Here is a 16561-nt window from a genome sequence, read left to right on the forward strand (position 1 = left end):
TGTATATTGGTGGGTCTGGTGGAGCTGCAAATTTATGTGTAGATAATAAAAATAAAACGTTTCACACAATAAATTATGATTCAGTGTTAAAAAAGCTGGATCAGAGGGCTTGTATTACAGAGGGGTAAGAGTTATTTACAACAGTATGTGAAACTAGGAGATATGAGTTCCGAGTGTTTGGACATTGCTTGTGGAGTTCCACAAGGATCTATTTAAGGTCTTAAATTCTTTATAATTTATATAAATGACATATGGAAAATATCTGAATTTATGAAATTGGTATTATTTGCTGATGACCCAAACATTTTCTGTGTTGAACAGTAGTTGTTGAAAGATGTAAATGAAGAGATGTAAATACTAAAGATCTGGTTTGATTGTAACAAACTTTCTTTAAATTTGAGCAAAACCAATATAATGTTTGGTAACTGTAAGATGGACAAGGAACTGAGAATACACGTAAATCAAGTAAATACTGAAATGGTACCTGATGTCAAATTTCTTGGTGTTATTGAACTTCAAACCTCACATCAGATACTTCAAAGGAAAATATTTTTATACTGAGCAAAGCCAAATATGTGTTAGACAAAAAATAACTGCATTCAGCAATGTTCCTTAGTTTTACCATATTCAAGTTACTGCACTGAGGCTTGGGAAACCAACTAGTAAAACACACTAAAGTCAATCATACTTCAAAAAAGAACATTAAGAGTAATTAAAAAGGCTCGGTACCTTGATCATACTAAACCGCTACTTTTACAATCAAAATTATTAAAACTTACTGACATAGTTAAATTACAAACGGCTCTAATAATATATAAAGCTAAAAAATAACTAACTGCCAGAAAATATTCAAAGAGTATTCAAGAGAAGAAAACGTATATGAGTAAGAGGTATATTTCTGTATCCATCCCGGATGATTAGAACAAGAAAATGTTTCTGTATTTCTGTCTGTGGGGTGAAGCTTTGGAACAGTCTGAATGTGGAGCTTCAGATATGTCCAAACATGAAACAGTTTAAAACACAGAATAAAAACATTATTATAGATGAATATTAGACTTGAATAATCATTATCATTACTATCATTTCTGCCACTTATTACCTTTTAAATCACTATACATTGTATTATTGTCCTTCAGATGATAGTCTTGGGGCTTTACTTCATGGAATATGCTTTAGTTTTTTACTTTTTTAATACTTGTTTGGATTACAAATTTTTAATAAAATTAAGTATGTTTACTTGATGAATAAGAAGTGAATGGAATAATGTCGTTGGAAAAGGGGTGAGTTAATATAAAGTATATACGTCTGCCCACTCCTTTGAGCGTGTTAATATTGTATATTAGTAAATATTGCTGCTACTATCTGTTGTCACATTTACTACATTTTTGAATTAATTGGTGTCTTTAAATTGAACATGTTACAGTGAACATCCCCTAGGAACATGGTGGATGGATGGATTGATGGATGGATGGATGGATGGATGGATTGATGGATTGATGGATGGAAGGAAGATGTCATTATGTGAACCTTTCTTTTGAAAGATATTCTTTATTTCCACTATTATATATACCAAAAAAAGAAAAATCCTCACATAGTGTGTACCGGAGTCAGACTTCTTTTTTGTCTATACAAACTTGGCAGTAAAGCTGATTCTTATATATTAACGGGGAGGCATATTTTCTCACATTACTTCAATCACTATAACATACAGGTCCTTCTCAAAATATTAGCATATTGTGATAAAGTTCATTATTTTCCATAATGTCATGATGAAAATTTAACATTCATATATTTTAGATTCATTGCACACTAACTGAAATATTTCAGGTCTTTTATTGTCTTAATACGGATGATTTTGGCATACAGCTCATGAAAACCCAAAATTCCTATCTCACAAAATTAGCATATCATTAAAAGGGTCTCTAAACGAGCTATGAACCTAATCATCTGAATCAACGAGTTAATTCTAAACACCTGCAAAAGATTCCTGAGGCCTTTAAAACTCCCAGCCTGGTTCATCACTCAAAACCCCAATCATGGGTAAGACTGCCGACCTGACTGCTGTCCAGAAGGCCACTATTGACACCCTCAAGCAAGAGGGCAAGACACAGAAAGAAATTTCTGAACGAATAGGCTGTTCCCAGAGTGCTGTATCAAGGCACCTCAGTGGGAAGTCTGTGGGAAGGAAAAAGTGTGGCAGAAAACACTGCACAACGAGAAGAGGTGACCGGACCCTGAGGAAGATCGTGGAGAAGGGCCGATTCCAGACCTTAGGGGACCTGCGGAAGCAGTGGACTGAGTCTGGAGTAGAAACATCCAGAGCCACCGTGCACAGGCGTGTGCAGGAAATGGGCTACAGGTGCCGCATTCCCCAGGTCAAGCCACTTTTGAACCAGAAACAGCGGCAGAAGCGCCTGACCTGGGCTACAGAGAAGCAGCACTGGACTGTTGCTCAGTGGTCCAAAGTACTTTTTTCGGATGAAAGCAAATTCTGCATGTCATTCGGAAATCAAGGTGCCAGAGTCTGGAGGAAGACTGGGGAGAAGGAAATACCAAAATGACAGAAGTCCAGTGTCAAGTACCCACAGTCAGTGATGGTCTGGTTGCCGTGTCAGCTGCTGGTGTTGGTCCACTGTGTTTTATCAAGGGCAGGGTAAATGCAGCTATCAGGAGATTTTGGAGCACTTCATGCTTCCATCTGCTGAAAAGCTTTATGGAGATGGAGATTTCATTTTTCAGCACGACCTGGCACCTGCTCACAGTGCCAAAACCATTGGCAAATGGTTTACTGACCATGGTATCACTGTGCTCAATTGGCCTGCCAACTCTCCTGACCTGAACCCCACAGAGAATCTGTGGGATATTGTGAAGAGAACGTTGAGAGACTCAAGACCCAACACTCTGGATGAGCTAAAGGCCACTATCAAAGCATCCTGGGCCTCCATAAGACCTCAGCAGTGCCACAGGCTGATTGCCTCCATGCCACGCTGCATTGAAGCAGTCATTTCTGCAAAAGGATTCCCGACCAAGTATTGAGTGCATAACTGTACATGATTATTTGAAGGTTGACGTTTTTTGTATTAAAAACACTTTTCTTTTATTGGTCGGATGAAATATGCTAATTTTGTGAGATAGGAATTTTGGGTTTTCATGAGCTGTATGCCACAATCATCCGTATTAAGACAATAAAAGACCTGAAATATTTCAGTTAGTGTGCAATGAATCTAAAATATATGAATGTTAAATTTTCATCATGACATTATGGAAAATAATGAACTTTATCACAATATGCTAATATTTTGAGAAGGACCTGTATATTTCTTGTGTTTCAGGTAACCAGTACCTGTAGTTTCCCATTTAGTAGCTCAAGGAACAGGTAGTCCTCCATTCCGGCAGCCAGGAACAGAAGTCCACTTCTGCGACTCGTTTTGAAATTCAGTGATAGCTGGAAGCTGGAGACATCTTGGACAACTTGTGCACTGCAGTAGCTGTCCCCAAAGTAGGATTCTGTAAAATGTTGAAGCATGAACAGAGAAAAAAAATTACTTTAACCAAAAATTCAACAATAATCATTTGACATTGAATTATTTTTATGTTTTGTGGTTTGAAGTTGAACAAACATGACTGTACAGACTAAGCTTACCAGTCGCTTCTTTGTTAATAAATTCTATTGCATGTTGTAAAAAACAAAAGGATGCCTGCAGATGATGCTGGATCACCTCACTCAACAACTGTTGACGGGCAGCTCTCTGACTATAAAAATTGGAAAGTTGGAGGAACCAATTAGACAAGCAATTTTTGGGATCTCACATTTGACGTGACCTGATTTCTATTTAATCACGTGGCCTCTGGCTACTCCGAGCTGAACAGGAGCTTTCCTGGCCTCAAAGGGATTCTCTGACTGAGACATCAGTCACTACCCCTGTGGAGGTTTTCTGGGGATATAGAATGCCGTAGTGCAGGATTTCCCAGGCTTGAGTTGCCTCATTTTTTAGGATATGCTAATTCAGCCACCTGCCTCGGTTTCTGCTCTTTGGAGCACTTGACAAAATGTGAACCAGGGAGGAAGTCAATTAATTACCAGTGCACATGCTTGAAAATGAAAATGGACTGCTTCCAAGACCCAGTTTCCTTAGCTAAGGCTTTCATGTCTCTTAGCAGAGGATGTAAAAGGGCGCTTTAGATGAGCTGCCCTCACATAGGTGACAATTCAATACACAGAAACTCAGTGTGATACATAGAAAAGACTTTTCTGCACCCTTAACTCCAGTGCTTTAGAATATTTGGAACAGTAAAGCAGATCAAGACTGATTTATGTAAGTTAGAAGATTCCTGTGAGATTGAGAGTGCCAAAACCTTTCCTTTTCTGACTCAAAAGAAGCATCCAGAAGCCTGGCAGGAGGCTGGGCTCAATGCCATTAAACAAAAACCCTTCATACCCGACTATCTCAGAAAAAAAACATCACATGATGAAATATGATGATTAATCGTTCAGATCCATATCTACAAATAAAAAAGAGACGTTTTACCAAGACTCAAGCAAATGTGTTTGTGTATGTGCTTGCCATGTGTGTGTTGCATCTACATTAATGTCATGCTGCCATCTTTACACCACCTAAGGGTGAGTTTGTCTGTTGTTTGTCACTCTGTAAATGATACCCTTCATCCATAATCTATAAGCAAAGAGAAGCTTTTTGATGTCAACAGGGAGGGAAGGAACCCTGTTATCATCCTGTACATTATTTTGCTATTTCATTAAAGGGCATTTGCATTTGCTTCCAAAGCTTCTCTGTCATAAACGAAACCAGTGAAGAAGCGCACCAATTGGGCAAAAGACTCACATTCAGTGATTTCACTCTATATTGATGCTCAGGTACATACTGAAAGTAACATGAATAAACAACACATGTTCCTTTACTTCCACAAACGTAAATGTTCCCACTTTCATATCATTCATTTTCAGAATGTCAGATCTGGGTGGCTATTGTCTCGTTAGCTGGTTCTGACTGCCGGAGGCCATGTTTGAGCAGGTCAGAATGTTTCTGCTGAGGCAAAGGTATTCTAAATGAAAGGCGAGCACTAATTACAAAACAGCCTCCAGCCTAAAACTGAAAAATGAGGGAGCAGAGTTCTTTATATGCAAGTACATTAACAAAGAAGTTCACATTGTGCTTCACAATTTTCAAAGGCCCAGCCAAGCTTTGTTGAATTGTTCGCTGAGATTTGGAAATAAAAGAGAGAGTGCTGACAGGTATTTCTGCCTTTTTCTTTTCTTTTCTTTTCTGGTTTGTTTATGTTTCTGTAGCCTTCAAGAAAATGATACATGTTTCTAATCAATAATTAGTGTGAACCAAGGATTTATGTGTTCTCCAACTAAGTGAAACTCTCTACAATCGCTGCGTGAAAACTCCTTAGATCGGTTTCTCTTCCGCTCTTTTTAAAACATGCTCCATGTTCGTCTGTGCAAAGTTAAACTGCTGTCATGCTGTTTTTTTTATATATTAGCACATCCAAAAATGGGTCCTTACTGGGTCTAAGAATTACAAAATGAAGCACATTTGAATGTCAAGTCCTGTAACTTTGAAATATTTCTGTTGCTTATAAAGCACCCGGTTATGTACAGTGCATGTTATTGGAAGGAAGAGTGTGGTTTTGTGTTAAGACTGAGTAAGTTACTTTTGCTGTGCCAGTACTCTATCACCTTTAGTGTTTTTTAATACCTAATGACTGACTGAGCATCTTGGACTAAAAGTTCAAATCTGAATAAACGATTTTCATGCCCCCCACTGTGTTTAATCACAAATTAGTGAATGTGAGTAAATCTTCATCAGCACAGACAGAGCCTTTACATGTTGTTACCTGAGATCAGGGAACGCTAAGGGATATGCTCTGCTAATTTTGTGGCAGAATCTCATTCCTTCACTATCACATTGAATCAACATAGTGATGGGTACCAGCACAGCTAAATACGTGAGCTTTATGTGAATGCCGCTGATAAACTCACTCCAGGAAATTTAGAAAATCTGTCTTGTGTTTTCTCCACATCACTGGCGTCCTTTGGTAAATGCTCTGGTTTTATCCTTGGTGTTGAAACCCCAGAACACACTACCAAGAGACAACATTTATCCATGAAAGTGGCCCTTGTGCCAAACACAAGCATGTATCTTTTTTTTTCTCGCTTTGTCTGATGTCAGTCCTCTTTGTCTCTCTTAAAGAAGGAATATAGAATACATTTTTTTGTATTCTTATGAGGAAACTTGTCTGTGCATTGAAATCCTCCTCATAACTCTTGCAGAGAAAAACAAAGTTGCATTTTCCATTTTTAATCATGGATGAAGATGTTTTTAGACAATACACCATTATCTGAAGAACACTGAGCCCTGACCTGCAGAAAACTTAATATGCGAAGCCAAGGCCAAAGATAGTGCCATGTGTGGACTTCTGACCTACTGGAAGAAAAGTTCCTCATGTTCTTCATCTACTACGGCCTTCACTCCCAGTACTTAACTGTGCGCCCTGCAGACTCTTGTTGTCTTGCCAATGCAGATGGCTATCATTTCATGACTGACTGCTCCTATAATTCACAAAGGAAACTTAGCCTTCTTCTCTTTTACACTAAATAAATTAACCTTTTTTTTCCACTCCTCTTTCCTTTGGTTTCTGCACTGTAGAAGATAGACTGATTTACATTATAATTTAAAACATGACCTAGAATCGATAAGTTATTATTTGTTTTGCTACCTAAGGGTACTATTTTAGGTAATCTTATTTAGATTTAACAATTTTATTATTTGTTTTTTATATATATATATATATATATACTTTGCTATTATTATTATTTTGCAGAACAAGAGAGACTCCACGATATGTTTTCTTCCCCAAACATGCGCCATGGTAACACTGCGTGAAACAAACCATCTCCTTGTGTAACCCACAGTTTAACCACAGTTAACTTCACAATAAATAAAGATTGTTGTGGTGATTTCTTGCCTTTTCCTGGGCTGTGCCTACTTCGGCATGGTGCAAAATGTTCAGCATATAATTATTTAACGATAGGGTGTTGTTAACCATGGATTGAATTAACTACTTTGAACTCAACACACTCAAGACTGTGGAAATGGTGGTGGACTTTCGGAGAACACCACCCCCATACACCCCCCTCACCATCCTCAACAACACTGTATCGGCCGTGGACCACTTCAGGTTCTTATGAACCACCATCTCTGAGGACCTGAGATGGTCTTCACACATAGACACTGTTCGAAAGTAGGCCCAGCAGAGACTGTACTTCCTGAGGCAACTCAAGAATTTCAACCTTCCACAGGGGCTGTTGGTCATCTTCTACACTGCCATCATTCAGTCTGTCCTGTCTTCATCCAACGAATAATCAGGAATGCAGAGAGAATAATCAGAGCTGACCTTCCCTCCATCCAGGACTTATACAGGTCTAGGGTCAAGAAAAGAGCTGCTAAAATCTCTGCAGACCCCACACACCCTGCACATAAACTGTTTAGAGTTTTACCTTCAGGCCGCCGCTACAGAGCACTGTTCACTAAAACCAGCCGTCACAGAGACAGTTTCTTCCCCCAGGCTGTTTCTCTGTTGAACATTCAATAGAGTACAAAACAACAGCATACAGAGATGTTGCAAATGCACCTTTTTATTTATATATGTGTATATTGTACATTGTAAATATGTATATAATGTAATGCAAAAACAAAACCAAAGAGCAAAGTGTACCGCAGTCAAATTCCTTGTTTGTATGTATGAACTTGGCAATAAAGCTGATTCTGATTCTGAATTGGAGAGCAGCTCACTTTGTAATGGCATCAACCCCACATTAACCATAAGGCAATTACATCTCTTACCAGGGTCAATAGCACTTGTGCTTGTAATAAATGTTTGTTTTCCCATTAGCTCTGGAAACAGTGAGTAAAGGCTATTAAAGCAAGGAATATCTGAACATAACACATCTCCCAGGTAATTAGTCAACTGATTATTAAGAAATGAAATGTGAGGACCGAAGAAACATCAATCATGTCAGGTTTGTTGTTGTGAGGTTAACGCGGTTACAAACCTCACATATTTTTGTCAGGTTTTATGTGCTATGTATTTATATTCAACCTCTTGTGTCAACATTTTGTTGAACCACCTTTCACTGCAATTATAGTTTCAAGTTTATTGAGGTATATCTGTACCAGCTTTGCACATCTGAAGACTCATTCTTCTTTGCAAAATATCTCAAGCTCAATCAGAGGGGAGGAGAGTGTCTGTGAAAAGCATTTTTAAAGTCCAGCCACAGGTTCAGAATACGATCAACGTCTGGACTTCAACTAGGCCATTCTTAAACGCATATGCTTTGGTCAAAACAATATCATTACAGCTTTGACTGTAAGTTTAGTACTGCAGCCCTAATAGAAAGTGAACCTCCACTCTAGCTTCCCTAGAGTAAAAACTCATCAGGTTACTGCAAGCAGTTGGCATTAGCTAGTCTTGTGTGGAAATTCTAATTTTTGGAACTCTTGTTTCATAAAATCCACTTTTCTAAATTTGCCATGCAGATGGGTTTTGTAGAAGGGAAAGCAACAAACTGTAAAACCTTCAAGAAAGACCGTAAAACGTTCATATAATAATTATTCAGAACTTACACGTTTTGCTGTGCTATGACAATATAACAACTATAAACACCACATTTCAACAAACCACAGTCTACTAACTGATGTTAATCATGTTGGCAACATGTTTACATGCCTGACTCTGAATACAGCGGCCTGTCTGTATAAGAATATACAGCCAGCTCCAGCGTTGTTAAACAGCAGAGAGCTGGACCACAACTCTACATACCTTGACAGTGCTGCTTTATTAGGCCCCCTGCATCCCCCACAGACTTTCAGAAGTCACCAGGGACACACTTTTAGAGGTTTATGGAACCATTTCTCAGACTTGCATATCTCTGTGTGAAAGCAAGATGCGCGTTTTAGACCCCTTTTCAAATCCACATCTGCTTCTGCATGTCTTTACAACACTCCAGCGCAAGCCAGAATGAAGAGGCACAATACGGCAAAAAAAAAAAAAAGAAAGTAAAAAAGGCTTATGGAGCCACAGCGGGAGGCTTCCTCCAATAACTTCAACTTTTCAAGATCTCTGTGAAACTCACATTTACACAACACACAAGGAATGGGTGCAGAGAAGAGAATAAATATGACCTTTCTCTGTGAAAGGAAAATTGAAATGCAATGTAATTTTACTTTAGAAAAATAGACCAGTAGGAAAAAGGGGAGGAAAAGGCATGGAAAAGAAGATCTGAAAGACTCGCTGTCGTCTAAGGTTGGCGCTGTTTTTGCAAGATTGACTTCTGAAAGGCTTGGTTTCCTGACAAATATAGACATCAAATATTTTGGCTGTAGAAAGCTTATTGTGTTGAGGCCCCAAAAACATTAGAAATGCATTTGTATCCTCATACCTGCAGCCACTTTCTTTGTTTATCACCTGTCTGAGATGAAGTCAAGAGATAATTCAGAGTAATCAAAGCTTAGAAGGTAAAGCTTAACCTCCAAACCAAGCAAGAAAGGGACAGAATTATCTTGCTTCACACTTCTGGAAGCTGCATCAAACTCTTCTTAATGGACTCAACATTGTCTTGAACAGCAGCCAGTGAAGAAGTTACCATCAAATGTTGGATTTCATTTCAGTTTCATGCTTTTTTGCAATGCCTACATTTTGTGGTAAGAGTGACAAAAGGAATAGTGTGAGTTTGAAAGTACATGATGAGCTTTATAATAGGGCATGAACAGATTTACCACTAGGAATTGGTTGTGAATTAAAAACAAATTACCTTGCAACAGTAAATATCCCTTTCTATATTTTGTTGCAACAACAACAAACTTGGATGTATTTTATTCGGCTCTGATTTGACAGACCACACCAAATTGTTTACAAATATAAATCTGAAAATCTGTATTCTGTCACGGAGTGACATTTTTGGACTCTGTTTGTGGCTTTGTGTTTGTTTACCTTTTGCTTAGATTTTTCTATTTTGGTTTTTGTATCATGTTTTTCTTTTCTCCCTCTTCCGCCTCCTAGTGTTTACTACTTATGTTCTTTTATGGTTGTTTTCTTATTACTTTGTATGGTTTATTATTATTATTATTATTACTATTGTAATTATTATAGTTCTTGGTCTTCCCTGGATTCTCTAGTTTTATTTCTCTTTAGTATCTTTGTGGTTAATTGTGTTTTATTTGTTCCTTTGCACTCTTCTTGTTTACTAGTTTATTTTCTGTTTCCTTTCCAGTTATTTCAGTCAGTGTGGTTAGGTTTGTTTACTTTTGTATTCAGGTTTTCTTTATGGGTTCTTTGTTTGTTCTCAGGTTGTTATTGTTGTTCCTATGTTCCCTCTAGTTTCTCTGTTTACTTTAGTAATGATTATTCTAGTTTTCTTATTCCCCATTTGATTATTTATCTTTGTCTATAGGTTTGCTTGGTCTGTGTTTCTGTTTATTGTTTATTAGTTACTTTACCCATCCTCAGCCTTTGTCTTTGTTTTCACCTGTTCCTTCTGCTTCCCTGCCTCCTTGTCACACCTGTTCCCTGTTCCGTTGATTATTTGCTTTTGTTATCTCACAGTATATAAGTTGGTTTTGTGTCTTTGTTCAGGGCTGGTTCCTTGTGTTTGTCATACTTCGTTCTCGTCCATGATTATGCTTTGTTTTTTGCCACGTCTTGCCTTGGGAAACCTGCAGTGATTTTGCTACGTTTTTGACCTTGTAAAATAAATCTTTGAATTACAAAGATGATCCTGCCGAGCTCTTGTCTGCACTTTGGTCCACCCGCAAACCACATCGTGACACATTCAAGCCCTCTCATTCAATAGTTCACAGAATCACAGACAGTTGCAATTACAGCTGCAAGTCTTTTGGAGTATGTTTTTAGCTTTTCACATACAGAAACTGAAACTGTTTCCCATTCTTCTTTGCAAAAAAGTTGGAACTCTATCAGACTGGATGGTGAGCATATGTGAAAAGCAATTGTGAAATCCTGCAACAGGTTTTCAATTGGTTTTAAGTCTGGATTCTGATTGGGCCATTCCAACACATGAATACGCTTCGATCTAAACTCTTTCATTGTAGCTGTGGTTGACCAGCTTCCTTGTCCCTTCTCAAAAAAAAAAACCTCCCCATACTTTGATGTTGCAGCCACTATGATAGTTTTCTTTTAAACATAGAGGTTTGCATGTGTTATACATTCTATAGTGAGAGTTCGTCCACTGTTTATTTATTACAAAGAAAGAAAATGAAGGTTAAAAACCAATACAGAACTTATGGGTTACCAGTGAGGGACAGCGACACTTACTTTTGGGACTGAAACTGTGTTCAAGCTTAATGGGAACAAAAGGGGGTTGGAACCAAAATACAGACACCGTTCCTCCGGACGCAGAAGTGAAAGGCGTCCCTTCCCCCTCCTCCCCTTAGTCAAAGTTTGAGAGAGGAGATGGAGGTTCGCTTCTTCACTTTTGGACATTATTAATTCATGTTTCAGGTTTACTGGACTCCCGCTCAGAAGGAAGCTGAGACGGGAGCCCACCCAAACTGATCATCATTTGTTACAATTGGTTTCACCCCGTTGAGATATGTAACAAACTGTGGGGGCTCGTCAAGGAATCTCTCCTCATCAAAACCAATGGGAGAAGATCCAGTGATACCAGAACCACGTGACCAGGAGTGGCAGTATATAGTAAAGGCCAGGAGTTGTCTGGTGGGTGCCCAGGGTGGAAGATCAGAGTGGGAAGAAATCCTCACTGTTTGCCAGAGGAACCACGCTGCTGATCCTGAGGTCAATGTATGCTGATCGCCAAGGAGCCACATCACCGATACAGAGAACAACGTATGCCAACTGCAGGGAACTGAATCACTAATTTGGAAATCCAGGGTGTTATCAACTAGAGGATTTCAGCGGAGCAGAACCAAAGACCATTGCATCGGTTCGCAAAGAGCTAGTATGGGGCATCAAGAAACAGCTGTTCAGACTGTCAAGCAACGACGTCTACCAGCTGGCAAAAGATATTGCTATCACTATCGAGGATGGAGAGGAGCTGGATCCAAATGATGAAGAAAGTTGCATGAACTTTGTAACCTTCTATCTGCAGTCCGATTCCTTATTCAGGCTGGAAGACGAAGGGGTGGGGCATTTGTTGGACTTGAATGATCGGATACACAAGTTAATAAATGTTCATGTTACCAGTAATTCCGAGGCAGGAGAATTGATTGAGGTAAACACACATATGGCGGCTGCTCCCAGCCAGTCCACAACCATTAAACACGACGCATCACAACCTCATTCTTACTCACACAGTACAGTCAACCAGCCCCAACAGCACCCCATGACACAGCCCAACGCAAAACTACAGTCTGTAGAAGAGCTGAAAGAGGTGTATGAAAAATTAGGTGAGAAACGTCGACAGTATGAATATAGTGTGACCCCACCAACCACAATTCCCCTCCGTCAAGGTGAGCCAGAGTCTTACAGCCTACCACATATGATCCAAGATCAACCTGTGTGTCTGAAGGACCTCGCTTACCTACAGCATAAAGACTTCAAACTACATGGTGGTCTGATTGGAGATCAGAACTTTGACCTAAACTACAACAACATCAGTAAACAAATCGATGAGGGAGTGAAAGAGGGCTTCATGGAGACAGAAGTGGTCAGAGGGGTGTTGAGGACCATAAAACCCGGAGCCTTTAAGGATGCTCATGCTCATGAACAAAGACTCCGTCATCAATATCAGAGCTCAAAGGTTTCCTCAGGTCTCACCTAGGTGAGAAAGCATCGACTGAGATGTTTCAGGAATTAATTTGTGCCAAGCAATCAGATCAAGAATCACCTCAACAGTTTTTGTACCGCGTGATTGGGCTGAAGCAGAAGCTCCTTTTCCGAACACGGCACACTAGTACAGACATTGCATATGACCCCATGTCCATTCAAAAGGTTTTCCTCTATACCATATATCAGGGTTTGGGGGCAAAACACAGGGACCTTTAACAGAGATTGAGGCAGGGTACCTCCAAACTTTAACACAGCTGACCCTTTTAGTCCTATACGAACCTGCAGATGGAGGCACCATCTTAGAACACTTGGGTGTTGGGGAAGGCCTCTTAAAGATCAATGATGCCAAGCGACCACACGTTGAAATGCCCATCTCTAACCACTCGAAACATGAGGTCACCCTACCCAAGAGGACCCCTTGGGAACCATCCAGCCAATCATAAAGATCCTGGAAACTGACACTCCCAGATCACATCAAAAGGAAGTGGTTGAGGTTAATGGTGTTACATCCCCAAACACTCATCCACTTGACTCCTGGCTTTCTCCTGTTAACATTAGTCACCTAGACTCTTAACAACAACGGGTGGTAGAAGAAGTACTCTACGAAGAGTGCGGAGCTTTCTCCCGCAACAGTGATGACATTGGATGCATCCCTTCCCTACAGACGGAGATCAGGACTAAGGATGACATCCCTGTTCAGAGGGCCTATGCATCCATCCCAAAACCACTTTACAAAGAAGTGAAGGAGTATATTCAGGAGCTTCTGGTTAAAGGGTGGATTGTGAAATCCCAGTCACCATATGCAGCTCCCGTCATATGTGTGAGGAAGAAAGATGGGTCCCTACGACTCTGTGTGGACTACCGACTCCTCAACAATAAGACTGTACCGGACCGTCACCCTCTGCCTAGGATCCAAGACCTCACTGACTCCTTGGGAGGATTCGTCTGGTTTTTGATCCTCGACCAGGGAAAGGCGTACCACCAGGGTGTCATTGCCAAAGGATCAAGGTACCTGACCGCATTCACGACCCCATGGGGGCTGTACTAGTGGGTCCGAATACCATTTGGGTTGTCGAATGCACCGGCAGCTTTCCAAAGAAGCATGGAAGGGATGCTTGACGAGCTGAGAGATGAGTGTTGTATCCCTTACCTCGATGATGTCCTGTGCTTCTCTAGATCATTTGACAATCACATACAAGTGTTACACAGAGTTCTCCAAGCCTTGGAACGCCATGCTGTGAAGTTGAAACCGGAGAAATGCGAGTTTTTCCGTCAGGAGGTCAGATACTTTGGCAGGTTGGTGTCAGCAGACGGAGTAAGGATGGACCCTAAAGATCTCGAAGCAGTACAAGCACTGAAACACAAGATGCTGCGAACCGTGGGAGATATTAGGCAATTGCTTGGATTCCTGAGTTATTATAGAACATACGTGCAGGATTTCTCATGTATTGCCAAGCCCTGTATGACCTCCTGCAGTCAAAGGGAAAAACAAAGGGACACCAGCAGTCCTCCTGAACTCCAGTAGAGTGGACCAAGGGACATCAGCAGATTCTAGAACAGATTGTGGATTGGCTGATCACACCCCCGGTGCTCGCCTACCCCGATTTTGACCGTCCCTTCATACTTCATACAGACGCTTCCCAAAAGGGCCTTGGCCCGGTCCTTTATCAGCACCAGAATGGGAAGAAAAGGGTAATTGGGTATGGGTCTCGTACCCTGACACCAGCGGAACAGAATTATCATCTACACAGTGGAAAACTTGAATTCCTAGCATTGAAGTGGGCAATTTGTGACAAGTTCCGTGATTATCTATACTGCGCCCCGCACTTCACCATCTTCACGGACAACAACCCTCTCACATACGTCCTGAGTACCGCCAAGCTTAATGCCGTGGGTCATCGGTGGGTGGGGCTACTGGCCGATTTCCATTTCGACATCAAGTATCGGCCAGGGAAAACCATTGATGCAGACGCCTTGTCGCACTGGCCCCTGAACATAGACATCTTTATGGCTGAGTTCTGAGGAACTATCAGAGGAGACATTATGTGCTGTCTGGGAAGGAGGTCGGAGGGTTCAGCAGGGAGATGTGGTCTGGGTGGCAGCCCTCAACCTATCATTTCCTAGTCAATCCTGGCTTGAGGGTCTACAGACAATCAACCATAAGGAGCTGGTGAGGGAACAAAGGAAGGACCCAGCCATTGGAAAAGTCGTGGAATGGAAACAACACAACAAACCGCCAATGGGCAGTATCATGTCTACCTCACCTCTGGAGTTGTTGTGTATTGATTTCCTCCACCTGGAGACCAGTAAGGGGGGATACGAGTATATCATGGTCGTCATAAATCATTTCACCAGGTTCGCTCAAGCCTATCCCACCAAGAACAAGGCTGGTAAGACAGCAGTTGATCGGTTCTTCCATAATTTCATCCCAAGATTCGGGTACCCAGCCAAGCTCCATCATAACCAGGGCCGAGAGTTTGAGAATGAGCTTTTTACAAACCTCAGACGATTAGCTGTTATGGCCCACTCAAGAACCTCTCCATACCATCCCCAGGGTAATCCAGCTGAACGTCTGAATTGAACATTACTGCAAATACTCCGGACTCTGGGAGAGAAAGAGAAAGAAAATTGGAAGGATCATCTACTTCATGTGCTGCATGCATACAACTGTACAAAACATGAGGCCACAGGATTTTCTCCGTACTATTTACTGTATGGTCAACATCCCCGCCTTCCCGTTGACATTCTTTTTGGCCTCCTAACAATGCAAGGGACCGTAGTCAACGAACCAAGTGCATATGCTGAGAGGTGGGCCAGAAAGATGACAGAGGCATATCGGATAGCTAATGCGGACAGCCAACAGTCCAGCCTTAGAGGAAAGGCACACTATGATAAGAGGTGTAAAGGCATCATCCTTCATTCTGGGAATAGGGTCCTGGTACAGAACCTCAGTGAACGAGGGGGCCCTGGAAAGCTTAAGCCATACTGGGAGCAACATATCTTCATTGTGAGAGAACAAGTGGGCGACAACCCTGTTTACAAAGTCAGCCCTGAGGTTGGAGGTCGTCCAGTTCGCACCCTGCACCGGAACCTGTTGTTACAAGTAAACGACCTACCGATAGAACCAGTCCAGAATCCGACCACAAGTACAGCAGAGGCACAAAGGAGAGTCAAAAGGAGCTCAAAAGGCCTTCGGTCTAGACATGACATACCGCAACCAGCCACGAGTGACTCTGATGATAAGGAGGATGAGGAAGAACCTCGTTACTGGCTTCGAGTACCTGTGGGGAAACCCCCACCTTAAACCAGTCACCTGATCGAAATGCTCTCTGGGACTTCCAAGGCATGGCTGAAGAGGATGAGACCAACCTGAGCGAAACAGCTCCTGGGGAATCTGAATGGGAGTGTAATAGAAGTGGAACACAGTGGGTGGCCGGTGAGGACGAACAGTGTGACGAGGAGCTCCAGTCAACCTGCATGGAGGATCTACATCCTGCCCCTCAAGAGGACAACAACCCCGTCCCGCAGGCCGAACATCTGGCTCCCCTGAGGAAATCTACAAGACAAAGACGGCCAGGACCTGTGTTTACTTATCCATCTCTGGGTCAACCAGTGTACCAACCACGCTCCACTGTGAATGCAGTTGGGATTCAACCGACACTGAGCATGTACCAGAGTTCCCCCTCCCCATACCTCCACCCTATCCAGTCTCTATCCATCAGCCCCTACCCTTACT

The 16561-nt window shown here is 41.4% G+C and overlaps 1 protein-coding gene across 1 annotated transcript in view; it reads right to left on the bottom strand.

Moving 5' to 3' along the window:
• The window catches only part of cspg4 (chondroitin sulfate proteoglycan 4), a 114239-nt gene that overhangs the window by 50980 nt on the left and 46698 nt on the right, over positions 1–16561 (bottom strand). Inside the window, exon 2 of the mRNA XM_047350301.1 lies at positions 3344–3507. Coding sequence (XP_047206257.1) covers positions 3344–3507 — 164 coding nt within the window. The remainder of the gene's footprint in view (positions 1–3343; positions 3508–16561) is intronic.

The sequence above is a fragment of the Girardinichthys multiradiatus genome, chromosome 2 (genome assembly GCF_021462225.1).
Source record: "Girardinichthys multiradiatus isolate DD_20200921_A chromosome 2, DD_fGirMul_XY1, whole genome shotgun sequence".
NCBI classification, from domain to species: domain Eukaryota; kingdom Metazoa; phylum Chordata; class Actinopteri; order Cyprinodontiformes; family Goodeidae; genus Girardinichthys; species Girardinichthys multiradiatus.